The sequence below is a fragment of the Tetrao urogallus genome (genome assembly GCF_951394365.1).
Source record: "Tetrao urogallus genome assembly, chromosome: 4".
Taxonomy (NCBI): Eukaryota; Metazoa; Chordata; class Aves; order Galliformes; family Phasianidae; genus Tetrao; species Tetrao urogallus.
This window is the reverse complement of record NC_136817.1, coordinates 60,453,403-60,466,857: the sequence shown is the minus strand read 5'-3', so window position 1 is coordinate 60,466,857 and position 13,455 is coordinate 60,453,403. Positions and strand designations below refer to the sequence as shown.

At 35.8% G+C, this 13,455-nt stretch overlaps 1 protein-coding gene across 1 annotated transcript in view; it reads right to left on the bottom strand.

Moving 5' to 3' along the window:
• Window positions 1–13,455, bottom strand: part of SORCS2 (sortilin related VPS10 domain containing receptor 2) — a gene marked incomplete at both ends in the record, with an annotated part of 510,226 nt that overhangs the window by 89,902 nt on the left and 406,869 nt on the right. Inside the window, 2 exons of the mRNA XM_079534212.1 lie at window positions 727–800; window positions 4,795–4,959. Of these exons, the coding sequence (XP_079390338.1) occupies window positions 727–800; window positions 4,795–4,959 (239 nt within the window). The remainder of the gene's footprint in view (window positions 1–726; window positions 801–4,794; window positions 4,960–13,455) is intronic.

The window sequence follows — 13,455 nt, the reverse complement described above, 5'->3', positions numbered from 1 at the left end:
TAATTATATGTTTATGCACAGTCTTTATTAACACATTGAAGTAAAATGTGAGAAATGGCATTCTCTGGATTTTTCCCATAGAAAACAAATAGAAGTGTGCAAATTGACCACTTCAAAAGGTGAAATCAATTAAAAATACCAGCAAAGTTTAATTTTAAATTAAGTTACATATTTTGCAAATAATTTACTTGCAGGAAATATATGCATTGGTTTATCCTTAAAAAAAATTTCTATCTGCTTAAATCACTTCTTAAGCATCTTCAAAGACAGCCAAATATCTGACCTGAAAATAAAACAATTTTACGTGTACTCTATAGTCACATTCTTCATAAGTTTCCCTAAGTTTATATACGACTCCAGTTAAAAGGTCTGATTCAACCTTTCTTAAAAAAATGTTATAGATTTTTCTCTGCGAAAAGACTGTTCTCCTCTCTAAAGATCAATTTTACCATTAAAACAAAAAGCAATTTCATTGGACATTACAATTCTCTTTAATCTTTGGCTCCATAGATCCAGACCTGTAACCCCTATATACACTGACACTCAGCACAGTCACTGCTGAGTACGAATTTGCAATAGCAGATGCAGCAATGCTGACATACTGAATTTGCAAAAGACATGAAGGGTCCTGCTGTTGTTATCGGCACCTCTGGAAATTTCCTTCTTGATTAGAATGAAATATATTTCCTGTTCATTTTTTAATCTGGAAGGTAACAGCTTTCTTACCAAAAAATATGATCTTTTGAAACATGCTCCTGAAGAAGGACCCATTTTTTCCCCAAGTCAGTGGATACATAAACCTACAAAACAAAACAAGAAAAATCAGATGAGAGGAAACTTAATGATGTACATCTTAAAGAGAGGTCTATGTCACTATTAAAATGATTGCATATGAATAAAAAAGTAATTTCCAGGAACTCTCCACAACGATTTTTACAGTAATAACTTTTCACAGTGAAAATTTTTTAAAACACAATATACAAAGAATGAAACTTGGTGATAATATCTACTTGTTTACCATGAAAATAATTCATAATCAATTTCAGATCAGATTCTTTTTGATACCAGCAAAGTTACAAAAGAGAAAGGGTATAAGGACACTTATCTTCTCCTTTCCATCCACTGACAAAACAAACAAATGCTTCTTTTATTTTTCAATCTTTAATTCTACTAAACACACTTAAGACAGGAAGTCACTAGATTGAAAACTCTGCTAAAATAGGACCAAATAGAATAGAAATTTTAGAGAGATTTGATAAGGAAAGGTGAGAAATGGTCACTAAGTAGAGGCAGCAGTTCCCTCTGAAGACTTCTCCAGCTCATCCCTGCAAATATGAGCGATATGGACAGGTATCAACAGAGTAGACATGAAAGCAGTTTTTTCCCTGCATAAAATGGGAGATAAAGCAGTTATTTAAGAATCTCCTTTCTTTATTTTCTTCACATTATCTCCTAATGTGCTTCCTCTGCTTAAATTAGCAAACACCTACCATACTTCTATAAAGACATGCTTAGAGCCCCCTGCTGTCTACATGCATTTCTTATTTAATCCAATTTACATCTGATAGGCTTTCTTTTAATATCTCTAACAGGGAAAAAATGCAAGTAAAATTGCTCTATTTTGATGTGGCAATAATTCACCAGTTCAGTCACCAACTGTTAGGGAGAGTCATATGAGGATTAGTAAAAAAATGCTTGTTTTAAAATTACAAGTTCAGTGATAAATGTAAAAAACTGCAATGAATAAATCTTTACTAGAGAAAAATAGCTATATCACTATGTAAAACCTAAGATAACTTCCCTCAACATAAACTCCATGGGTAAATTTACTTAAATTTGAGTTAGAACTAAAACATCCTCTTCCCTACTTACTCTGTACTTCACAATTACTGGGCTTTACTCCACTGCACAATCAGTTAAAGCAGGCAAATCACAGCTGTGGTAAGAAACTATGGTCAGGACTCTGACTGCTTACAATAATATTGACCTAGTTGATGCATAGACAAAAACCAGTTTGGTTCGGCGTAGTGAAAAGACCTTACAGTCTGACTGAAAGAGAGAATGAAATAAGAATAAGAAGGCATATTCAAAACCAAGATAGATTTTTAACTGATATACTATTCAAAATAAATAAAAAATAATGCGTACCTAACCTTAGCATTCAGCTTCTTTGAAATGAAAAAAAAGATCCATGTGGGCTTTGCTTTATAGTAGGTGCACACAATAAAACTGACAAATAAGTTTATAGATGAGGTGGAAACAGTGACCAGCTAAAATCTCTGGCTTCAGAAAATACTTCTAATAGATGCTTCTTATTGCTCACTTCATAGATGTAAGGAATCACTTTTCAAAGAAATTGAAAATCATAGAATCATAGAATGGTTTGGGAAAAATGTACCCCTAAGTTTTCCCACCCTTACAGACTCTTAGTGAACAATTAAAATCCACCACATCTCTGTTGAGTCTTAAAAATCAAAAAGAATTTATCGAGACTCAGTGAATAGCTGATTGTTATTCATTATAACTGAGATAGCCAGAAAAAGGGAGTATAGATTTGAGGCAGTAAATGGATTAGTCCAACTACATTGACTAGATTTGCATTCATTTATAGTGTCAGCCAGAGGCTAGAGCTGTATTTAAATAAAATCTAGGGTTCTGAATGAAAGAACAATGCTGATATTGCAATAGAGAACAAGAAGTAAATCAAATCAGAAGCTGCGAGACAGGCTGCGATGCTCCAGTAGACAGAGAAGATTCGATGACTGCTGTTTACAAAGGATACAATCCCACGTTCCTGGTACATCTGCAAAGAGCCTTTGCAAGAAATCATTTGAGTAACAGGAGAGAATGGATTCTAGTGAGTTTTAGATCGTGTCACTGTTTGATATGATTTTATTTCACTGAAAATAGTATTAGTTAACTCAAAAATCCAAAGTATACAATCTCCCCAGGTCAAATTCAGATTAACACCCCCTCTGGATATCTTTGGTTTTAGTACACTGACTTTGTGTCAAGCCACAATTCTGATTTTCAAATCCTCCTTTGCCAATATCACTTCATCTTCCTCTTTCTGCTAGGCCAAATATGTCAGATCTTATACAAAGGACCTTATACAACTGGGCAGGTTATTTGTACAGTTATAGTCAAAGGCACCCTTCATTCTTGTACATCTCAGGTAAAGATGTAGGGATTGTCCAGTATGTCCTTATGGTTGACTCTCTTTAGTGTCATACCAAAACCCTGGGAGAAGTCTATTAGATTAACTAAAATGTACCTGCTACTACTGAAAAGTTATTCTTTATTGACTGCTCTGTATTTTTTTGTCCGGTTGTGTTTTAATGTGGCAAGTAATACTATCACTACTTTGGGAGGCTATCCATGTATAAAATGCCTGAAAACTTCCATATCACATGTGATTTCTCAAAACACAAAGGAAATGCCTTGCTTTGAGCTCCTAATCCCTTCTCTTTTCTGGCAAATATTTTTATTGACTGGTTGTGTGTGGATGGTCAATGTTCTCCATCACACTATGACACTTAAAAAATCTGCCACTTCATTTTTTGAGTCATTTGATCTCATATCTAAACAAAACTCAGGGATTATGTCAATCATCAGAAACAAAAGTCAAACCGAAAATGGCACTTTTCATAACATTGGCTTTTCACAACTTGTAGCTTTCCTGAGGCATGTTGTTCACATAACAGGTATTCATCATATTTGTAATGGCTAATTGTGTTATGAGTTAGAATTCAAGCTGGTAAATAAAACACTCCACGAGACAAGAGACTGTGTTTGGTTTGTTAATCTTTTTCATACTGCCTCCATCCTTACTTGCAAATACCTGTGAATACAAACTGGGGATCAGCTATTAACTTAAATACCCCTGAAAATATCCCAATATAATATATCATATCATATAGCATGTCATACAATATAATATAATATGATATAATGTAACTGAAGTCAGTGCAGCAGTTGGCTGCAGCAACTCAGTCATAGTAATCTCACCAACTATATATAAACCCTTTGTGATCTCTGACAAGGACTGAAATGGACTGGAGTTTGTCTCATTTTGGCTTAAAAAAAGGAGTTACAGTAAAGGTGAGGCAACAGCACTATCAGAACCAGAACAGCAGTGACTTTAAAGCTGTAGTTTGGGCACTGTGAAAAAGAGATGAATGACACTTTTTACAGAGTGTGTGCTCACTCACTGGTGTTTAGTGATACCCACCCAGAGAGATGATTTTATAATACAGCCAGAAAAAAAAAAAAAAAAAAAAAGGCCAAAATGCATAAACTATATAATACAACTACTGAATGTATTATAAATATATCATGAGAGAGAACTATTCTACATTTCTACAGATTTGGTGATTCCCTAAATACTCTTCTGCTGTATGATTGAACAGTTTATTTTATTTTACATCCCATGAAAGGCCTTTGAAGGCAATATTTCAGCTTCATTAACTTTCTAATATGTTATAAATTAACGAGCAGTTGCTTGTGGTCATTTTCTAGGGAGAGGTGCATTTCAGAAGCAGCATTTATTATACAGAAGGATAAATAGTACCAATAACCATATCAATTGAAAATGACAGGATTGAAACTACCACAAAGCAAAAAATTTGACATGAATGAAATAAGTATTCAAATAAGCTTCTCAAACACTGAATATGGCTTCTTTCTGAATAACTGCTTTAATAAACCCCAAAATTCAGCAGCACAATGCAAAAGTTTCATATCCTTTTAATGACAAAGCTGCTAAACTTCAAACAGAATATGTTCATGGCTTACCTTGCCTTCCTTTGTGTAAGCAAGTATTTTGTCTTCTTCTTTTGGGTGGAAGAGGAGAGTTTCCACAAAGAAAGTAATGGGTTGTTTCTGGAACGTAGCTCCCTCATCTGTGCTTATGAAAAGGCTTTGGTCACGGTCATTATGGGAAGAACTTACAAGAATGATCTAAAAGACAACAACAACAACACATTCACTTAGAAGACTGTTTTCTCTATAACAGAAAGAAAGCCTATTCATTTTTTCTTGTGCTAAATGTCAGAATTTGTGCATACAAACGGCCGGAAACTGCAGCATAGGCAGTTCTGCACAAATGTGCGCAAGAACTTCTTTACAATGAGGTGACGGAGCACTGGAACAGGCTGCCCAGGGAGGTTGTGGAGTCTCCTTCTCTGGAGATGTTCAAGACCTGCCTGGATGCCGACCTGTGCGACCTGCTGTAGGGAACCTGCTTTGGCAGGGGGGTTGGACTCGATGATCTCTGGAGGTCCCTTCCAACCCCTACGATTCTGTGATTCTGTGATAACCCATCTTTCAAACTTGTGTGGAAAAAAATACTAAAAGGTATCTAAGACGTCATCCTATTAATCTTCCCTGTCCAAATCTATGAATGTGAAAATCATAGAAAGGCTTAGGTTGGAAGGGACCTCAAGAATCATGAATCTCCAACCACTCCGGCGCAGGCAGAGCCACCAACCTTCACATTTTATACTAGACCAGGCTGCCCAGGACTCCATCCAACCTGGCCTTCAGCACCCCCAGGGACAGGGCATCCACAACCTCTCTGGGCACCACCTCACCACTCTCTTGGTAAAGAGCTTCCCCCTGATATGCAACCTACATCTTCCCTCCTTCAAAATCTATAACTTCCCTTGCAAATTGCACCAAACTGATCACAATCCTCATCTCTACTCGGAGTGACAGCCTTAGATTTTGGTCCTCATGCAAGGTTCATGATGCCACGTGAGAAAATCCTGAGATAACCTAAAAGGAGTTAAAACTAATAATGACTCATTTTAACATATTCATATAGATACATTACCTCTTCTAGTGAGGCTGCATTCATAAATACTAAATGTAAAAATCTAATCACTGCTATAGTTATATCAGAATATTCACCATGAGGACGAACTAATTTCTAGTATCTCTCCATTGCTTCAAGTCCTGCTGAAACTCTTTGAGTAGAAAGATATTTCTTTCTCTTTTTTTCCTTTTTGTTATTTCTCTGTACTTTGATGCAGAAAAGTAAGTAACTCGGTTATTTGCATTTCTTTCTTATGTCCAGATAATACCTTAACTCAAACATATTAATAGCTTGAGCTCTTCTCGTTTGAACATCCTATCAAGCTTTCAGTAGCAAAGAAATTCTCTCACATAACCAGAATTACACTCTTCTCATTTTCTTCACTTTTTGCAGTTCACTAACATGTCATAGCATAGTTAAAAAATGCCAATATGAGTACTCATTTTTATTGCTTTTCTAGACCAAATAGGCCCAGCTTGCAAGCAAAAAGGTGCCTTTATACACTGATAGCCCAAAAACAAAAACAAAACAAAGATTTTCAAAATGCCAGCTGGCTTCTATTTAGCTCACTCTGCAAAAACAATAAAAAAAATAACAATCTTGCAATCAAAACATATTTTAAATACTCAGTAAATGTTGCAGAAGACGCCACAGAATCCTAAGCACTGCATTACGGTCAACGTAAATTGTTAAGAGATAAATGGCAACCAGTTATGCAAACAGCATTAGAACAATATGAATACAAGGAATTAAATGTATTAGAAGAAATGAGAAGAAATGGTACATTCATTCAAACCTGCTGGCTAATAAGGAGATTACAGAAAGAAACACCTGGTCTTGTGTGAAAGGGCCAAGCAAATTCCACATGCAATGCTGCAATGAGATCTCAACAAATCCTGATGAAGCTCCTGCCCAGGTATGTCCTTGAATGTTAATATGTAGACTGTGCACAAGGCTGGTCATGAGATTCATGCTTAGCATGCAGTGTGTGTGAGTTCTTCCATGCTGCATCACTAGAAGCAGCGCTAATTCTTTATAGAAAGCTTAATTCTTTGGAATACCTTTAGATACTGTCTTCTAGTCCAAATAATTTCCAGAAATGTCATTATCTACCTTTCCTTCTATTTATGTCTTCAAATACATACATATACAACTAAGACAAATTAAGTACAGAAAAGGTACTTGAAGAGAAGGGTAATCTTGCCTACGGTTTGAAACTCCTGCTATCTTTTTTCAGACCAGTAAATCTTATAAGAATATCAAAATATTGATTTCCAAATAATAAAGGAACTAATTTTATAAAGTTGAGTCGTTGTCACTGTTGATGAACCTTGCGTGTAGGCACACCTGCTTCTCACCCACAGTAAGGACCCAGAAAACAGCTTTTCAGAGAACATTATTCTGGAGATGTAAGTCTGAAGAAAAATGTCAGATATAATGAAATGCAAACACGCTGTGAGATTTGCTAATGCTGTCCTTAAAAATATATATTATGCATCTTTCAGAGTTAAATCTGAGAGAAAAAAAATGTAGCTTGAAGACTGTAGACATTTAAGCATACACAAGAGAGTCCCTAAGCATACTCTTATCCACACACGTATCATAATTCATTTAATGAAATATTTTTGAATTTCATTCAGTGCTCTGATTTATATTTCCATAGTTTAAACCGATGATTTTGTGCCAGGCATACAGATTTGCTCCCCACAGCTAACACACAGGGAGTTCAGACTTGCCTGCTGGCTAGCACTACTTACTGAGGAAAATATTCCAGAACAAATATTGTCCCCACATTAAATGCTTTCCACAACAAGTATTATTTACTTTGTAAACACAAAAAATACCAAAACTTTCCTACTAGCAACAGATGAAGGGATGCAACTAGCACATACTATCTGGAGAGCTGGCTTGAAGTGATTGCTGATGGTTTTAACTCAGAATAAACAACTACTTGCTTGAATAATTTAGTATCCAAAAACCAGAACAGATTTTAATCACATCTAAACTTCACCTAAGCTTCTTTTAGACTGTGCTTTTTAAGTAGCATTTCTCCCTCTTTGTCAACGTCTTAATATCTTTTTAGAACAACTGCAGCTTAACATTATGCTGTTTATCCCTGACCTCACTTCTTAATTTCTCATCAGCTGCTAAATAAACCACAGTAATATTCGGGTATACATCTAGATCAAGTGTATACCTACAACTTCCAATAGATAAGTGAAGGTAAAAGAATATTTCAAGGTGAAAACATATCCCATAGATTATCAAGAAAGTCAATAAAAAGAAGCTGTGATATACATCAACATGAAGGAGAGCAAAAGAGATTTCTAATAAAAATGAAAAACTGTACACCATGTCAGTATAGGAATTAAAGCATTCCAAAAAAATAAAGAAAAGCTATGTTTTTTCTTGTTTCAGGAAGTTAGCGACATAGTTAGGAAATATAAAAGCTAAATAAATCTGAAAATAACATGATTAAACCCACTTCTATTTAATCTCTCTTTCAGGATTGACTGGCCAATGTGTATTGTCTACCTGTTCCCTCTGCTGAGTAGAATCACATCCTGAACCCCAAAGGAGAAAAAGATGCTGACAGCTAAGGCTACCGTAGTCTGGGCATCATACTTCTTCTTCCCACTACTACCACAAAAACTTGGAATAATCACAGTGATTACCATGGAGTCTTAACTATAGACTTGGCAGCAATTCAAAGCCGTGCTGTAATTTCAAGTGGCAATAAACATAGGATATTAACATGCATCATTTGCACCATTTCTGAAATATAATCCTCCTCCCCTAAGCTTAGGTCCAATAAAAATGTAAGCTGAAGATAAATTTGATCTTAATCAGCACTTTCTCTGAAACAAGGCATTCTTCTAACATATTACAGTTTTGCTGTCTTCTTCAGCTTTGGCAACTGATCTCATATAATTATAGATTTTATTATCCTTTGCTTTTTTCTAATATTAAAAAAAAAAAAAAAAAGAAAGAAAAATAAAATCCAGAAGTCCAGCAGGATGAAATTTCTAGACTTGTATCATCAGACTTGCCACAGGAGAATTCTGCAGTAAGTGATAAGATAGGTGATAAATACCATTTTTTAAATTATGTAATCCTGTATATGATCTGAAATCAAGACACTCCATATTAACTCTAAACTGAACTTGGAAAAAGAAATATAACTCAGGATGAGGAAGAAACTGAAATACAGAAACTGTTCATTTATGGCTATTCTGTTCATTTAACAGCTATTCAAGAGGTGCTAGGCACAACCTGGAAGCACCTGCATCTCTCCAGATCCTTCAGTAGATGCAACTCCCACTGGACATAGAGGACTTGGCTACTGGGAATTAATCTTAAAGAGTGTTGGACTCATTCCAGCAAAATACTTAAAGATGGAACTAATTTCAAACTTATGAGCTATCCCCAGTAAGGTCAATTAACTCCCATTAAGAACATGTAATGTTATGCTCAGATGGAAGTTGCTATCTGAGAGGAAGACAAGTCTGCTGGGCACAGGCCAGCCCCAAAACTCCTGCTACCAGCACATAAAACTCCATGTCTTCATGGCAGTACTGCCAATCTCAGGCAGTATTGATATAGCTCCACAGCACTGCAATCACACCTTTTTTAGATTAAGTAAATAAGTCATCTATTTTTCTTGTTCTCACAATTTACATTATTTATGTGTTATTAGATGTCCTTGGCTGATATAGAAATTACTCTAGCTCCTGGTGACAATTGTAAATGAGATGTTGCTTCTCAGACAGCATTCATAAAACACAAAGTGGACTGGCAAGGGTTGTGATTTTTTTTCCTGGATGGTATGAAAGACCTGATAACTCAAGAGTGGAAAAGCTGCAGAGAGAAATATAGTCCCCTTACTCTCAGTGGTAAAAAAACTATATATAAAGAATCAAACCAGGGTAATTCCAAACAGAAAGTAAAATAAAATGCCTTCCAGCTGGCAGTTTTATCTTGTAGGTCCTCCTTAAAGTCACACTCAAATTCACTCCCTTTAGATGTAATAGTTATTAATGAATATAATCACTAATGAGTCACTGAAAAATGAGAAGATCTAGAAAGCCAACTTGCATGCAACTGAATTGCATAAACGCATTTTCATACATATATATATCCCAGAATAGTTTATTACTTTCCATGGTGAGCATTCACAGCTTCTTCCAGAATTTGCACTTCCTTTCTCCTAAGGAGTCCTTTCCAAATTGTCAAACATATACATTTCAATATAGCAGCTAGTTTCTGTGAGAACTGCCATTAGGGAATGGAAGGTGGGAATGTTAAGGAGGGCTCCCAAGAAGTGTCTGTTCTACTAATCATATAGTGAAAGGCTACGAGAAACAATCCTGGCGGGGCTAATGGAAAGCAGGTAGTAGAATTTCAGCTCCCCTGTATTATGGCCACCTCATTAATCATTTTGAGAATCACAGTTGAACCTGTCATATTATTTATCTTGTACAAACAACATGTTAGACACTTAATATCCTAATGTTAAGAATTTAGGATCTCAAAATGAGCTGGTTACCAACTGAACAATTTGTTTACATGAGGAACATGAGGAGAAGGAAATAAACATAAGAGTCAACATTTAACATGCTATTATAGCAACACGAAGGAGAAAAAGCTAGCTTAAACTGCAACTAGGCAGTTACATGGTCTGCAAGTAAAAGGAAACAGTTTTGAAAGAGTTGCCTTTTTTCAAGAATGTTCACCATACAGGCAGCAAGTTTATGGCTGGTTACATATCACAGTAAGAAATGCCCACAGAGAAACAACTACAAAAGTTCTGATTGATGTTGATGATCAGTCAAAAAAATCTTGTTCTACTGCACTTGTTGGTAACTGACACTATTTAAATATGCCTGATTGCTATAGCTGAACACCTCAAAGATGCTGACTATGCTGAATCAATCTCTGGGGAATGCTAACTGAAGTTCCAGTCTTCAGTTTTCTTATTTGGAGGAGGGTTGGGTAGGATAAGCAAGCAAATTTCACACGTCTGTTGGAACCTGCTGGAATCTAAAATTCACTGCCGCCCAAATTGAGCGTCAGGCCAAATGTTCATGAGGAATGCTTTGTTTAAAAACATATCAGGGGGGTGAATATGCCAAAGGCCACAGCACAGGGAGAAACAGTACTCAGTGTCTTCATAGACAGTTCTTTCTGTAACAGCAAATTTTGAGTGTTACTTGTAGAGCCACCTCACAGAGCTGTTGGAAATACTGATTTACTCGTTCTTAACAGCTCTCTGAAAAAGTAGAACTCTAGTTAAGTGACATAAATTATTTACCTTCTACAAAACACATTGTTACTATTATGAACAAGTAGTTAATTAGTAGGGAATAACATTAATATATCCAACAAAACTCTTAGCATAGGCTAAACTCACATGGAGAAGTGCAAAAGATGTATTAGGTACATAATAGTAATATGCGATAGCTAATATTATTTTTTTTTTTCTTTTTCCACATTTCTTGTTACATTTCATTATTTGTGTTTATTATCATATTGATATTTAACATATTCAAATAGTTCCATTGAAAATTTTGTGTTTTGATAAATCAGGAACAAAATTGGATAGTTTTTCCAGTATGCTTTAAATCAGCAGTTTGAGTGGGGAATTGCACTGGGGGAGACATATGGCCAGTTCTTGTCACAGCAGGGGAATGTTCTCTAACCAAGTTTTATATTGCCCATAAAATAAGGGCATTTTGCGTGACTTGGAGGGAAAAAAAGGATTTGGATAGCACAGCAGAAATGGGCAAGTTTTGTTCTTTCTTACCAACGTCTCCACAAATGTTATTATTTCCCAGACAGAACAGGCACATACTGATCTTTTTTAGCTTGGGCGTTCACAACTAGTCTAATTCAAGAAGTTATTCTGCAGATTTCCAGTAAACCTGCAAATATTTTCTGCCTAAACACATCAAAGAGCATAAATGCAAAACAACACTTCCAAAACTGTATAATGAATGCACACAAAAAAATGGCTGCATTTATGTGTTGATCTAATTTAATGAAGAGAGAGGTCAAACATTTCCTGGTCTCCCACCATTAAATTGTTTGGATAAAAAACTGCACTGAGCTCAAAGAGAAATTAAATGAACAGTTACCAGGGGACAAAGAGAAAACATAAATGAAAGGAAGGCAGTTGTGGTGGTTAAAAATATCAGTTGTATGGGACTGATCAAGACTTACCATGTTGTGTAACAGGCAGGACACAAATTGGTGTGTCTTTTGGTGTTTTACTATAAAATACAATTCTCTTACAAGATAGAGCAAGAAATTTCCGGAAACACTGAGAAACTGAGATTTTAAAGCATTGCTCTGGGGAATCTCACTTTGCTGAAATTGTCTCCTTCGATCTTGAAATGAAAACAAATTCTTGGTGCTCTTCCAAGGTCATGTTATAATGCTCCCAAGACATCTGTAACTCCAACTGAGACATCAGCTTCAAACACCTACATTCCTTTCTCTCCCAGTTCTATAAAGCAAGTCTTATGGAAAGCAATGAACTCACTGACTGTATTAAAATTTGAAAAGAATATGCTTCACAATCTAAAACAGGATCTATGTAGGTGCATGCTTATATTTGTACACACACAAAGGTTCCTGCAACCTGATGGGATACATCCCAGCATGCTGAAGCAGCTGGCTGGAATCACTGAGAGCTTTGTAAAGCTCTACTGACTGGAAAAGGTTTCTGAAGATTGGAACAAGGTAAACTCTTTGACCATCTCAACATCACATACTAAATGTCACAGAGATGTCTCGCATCATATTTTGAGCTTGTCTGTTCCTGTATCTAAAGGGGTAAGTGGCAATATGAAGTGACTTCTTAAATACCTTACCCTTGAGGAAGCACCTGTTTCCTTTTAAGAACTGTAGCTACTCTCCTTAATGGAAAACTAGGTGTAGTTAAAAACTGAACAACTCTTCTTTTCTAAACCACAGGAGAAAATAGGAAACCCTGGAGAAAGAGCTGCATTGAGCAAGTCTTTCACACATAAGCCACAGCTGATTATGTGGTTTTGAAGAGGAAAACACAAGAGGGAGAAGAAAGGAAGGCAGAGCAGCAGAAGCAAGCACTGGAAAAACAGTAATTATTTTTCACTTGAATTTGGCTGTATCTCCATTATGTAGGATACAAAGCTTAATTATAAAATCTCTTGCTATTGAAATATTTCTCCTTATCTTTGATATCCAGTCCAAATGGACTGGAAAAAAGCCCTTGAAAAGCAGAAAGGAAATGTCTTTTAAAGTAATTTTTGGTCTCATTAGGGCAAATCTCATTAATAGAAAAAGGACTTCACTGAAGAATAGAGCTTTTATATTCAGAAGCATACAGCACTGCTGTGCCTGATTCTAGCAGCGCTGTAGATAACAAAACTCTCTCCATCAGGGTTTAGATTTTTGTAAAACACCCATTTTATACTGAGGTAGGGTTTTAGAAAATGCACAGATCTGGTACTCACTGTGCTAGTTTTCTCCATGAGTACTTAGTATAGGTGTTGATTGGAGCTTTTGAAAGACAATGTATAAAACATCTTTTTTTTCTTTTGAAAAGCATCATTTTGCCATAACTGACAGGTTTTGCTGAGAACTTACAAAAACAAATT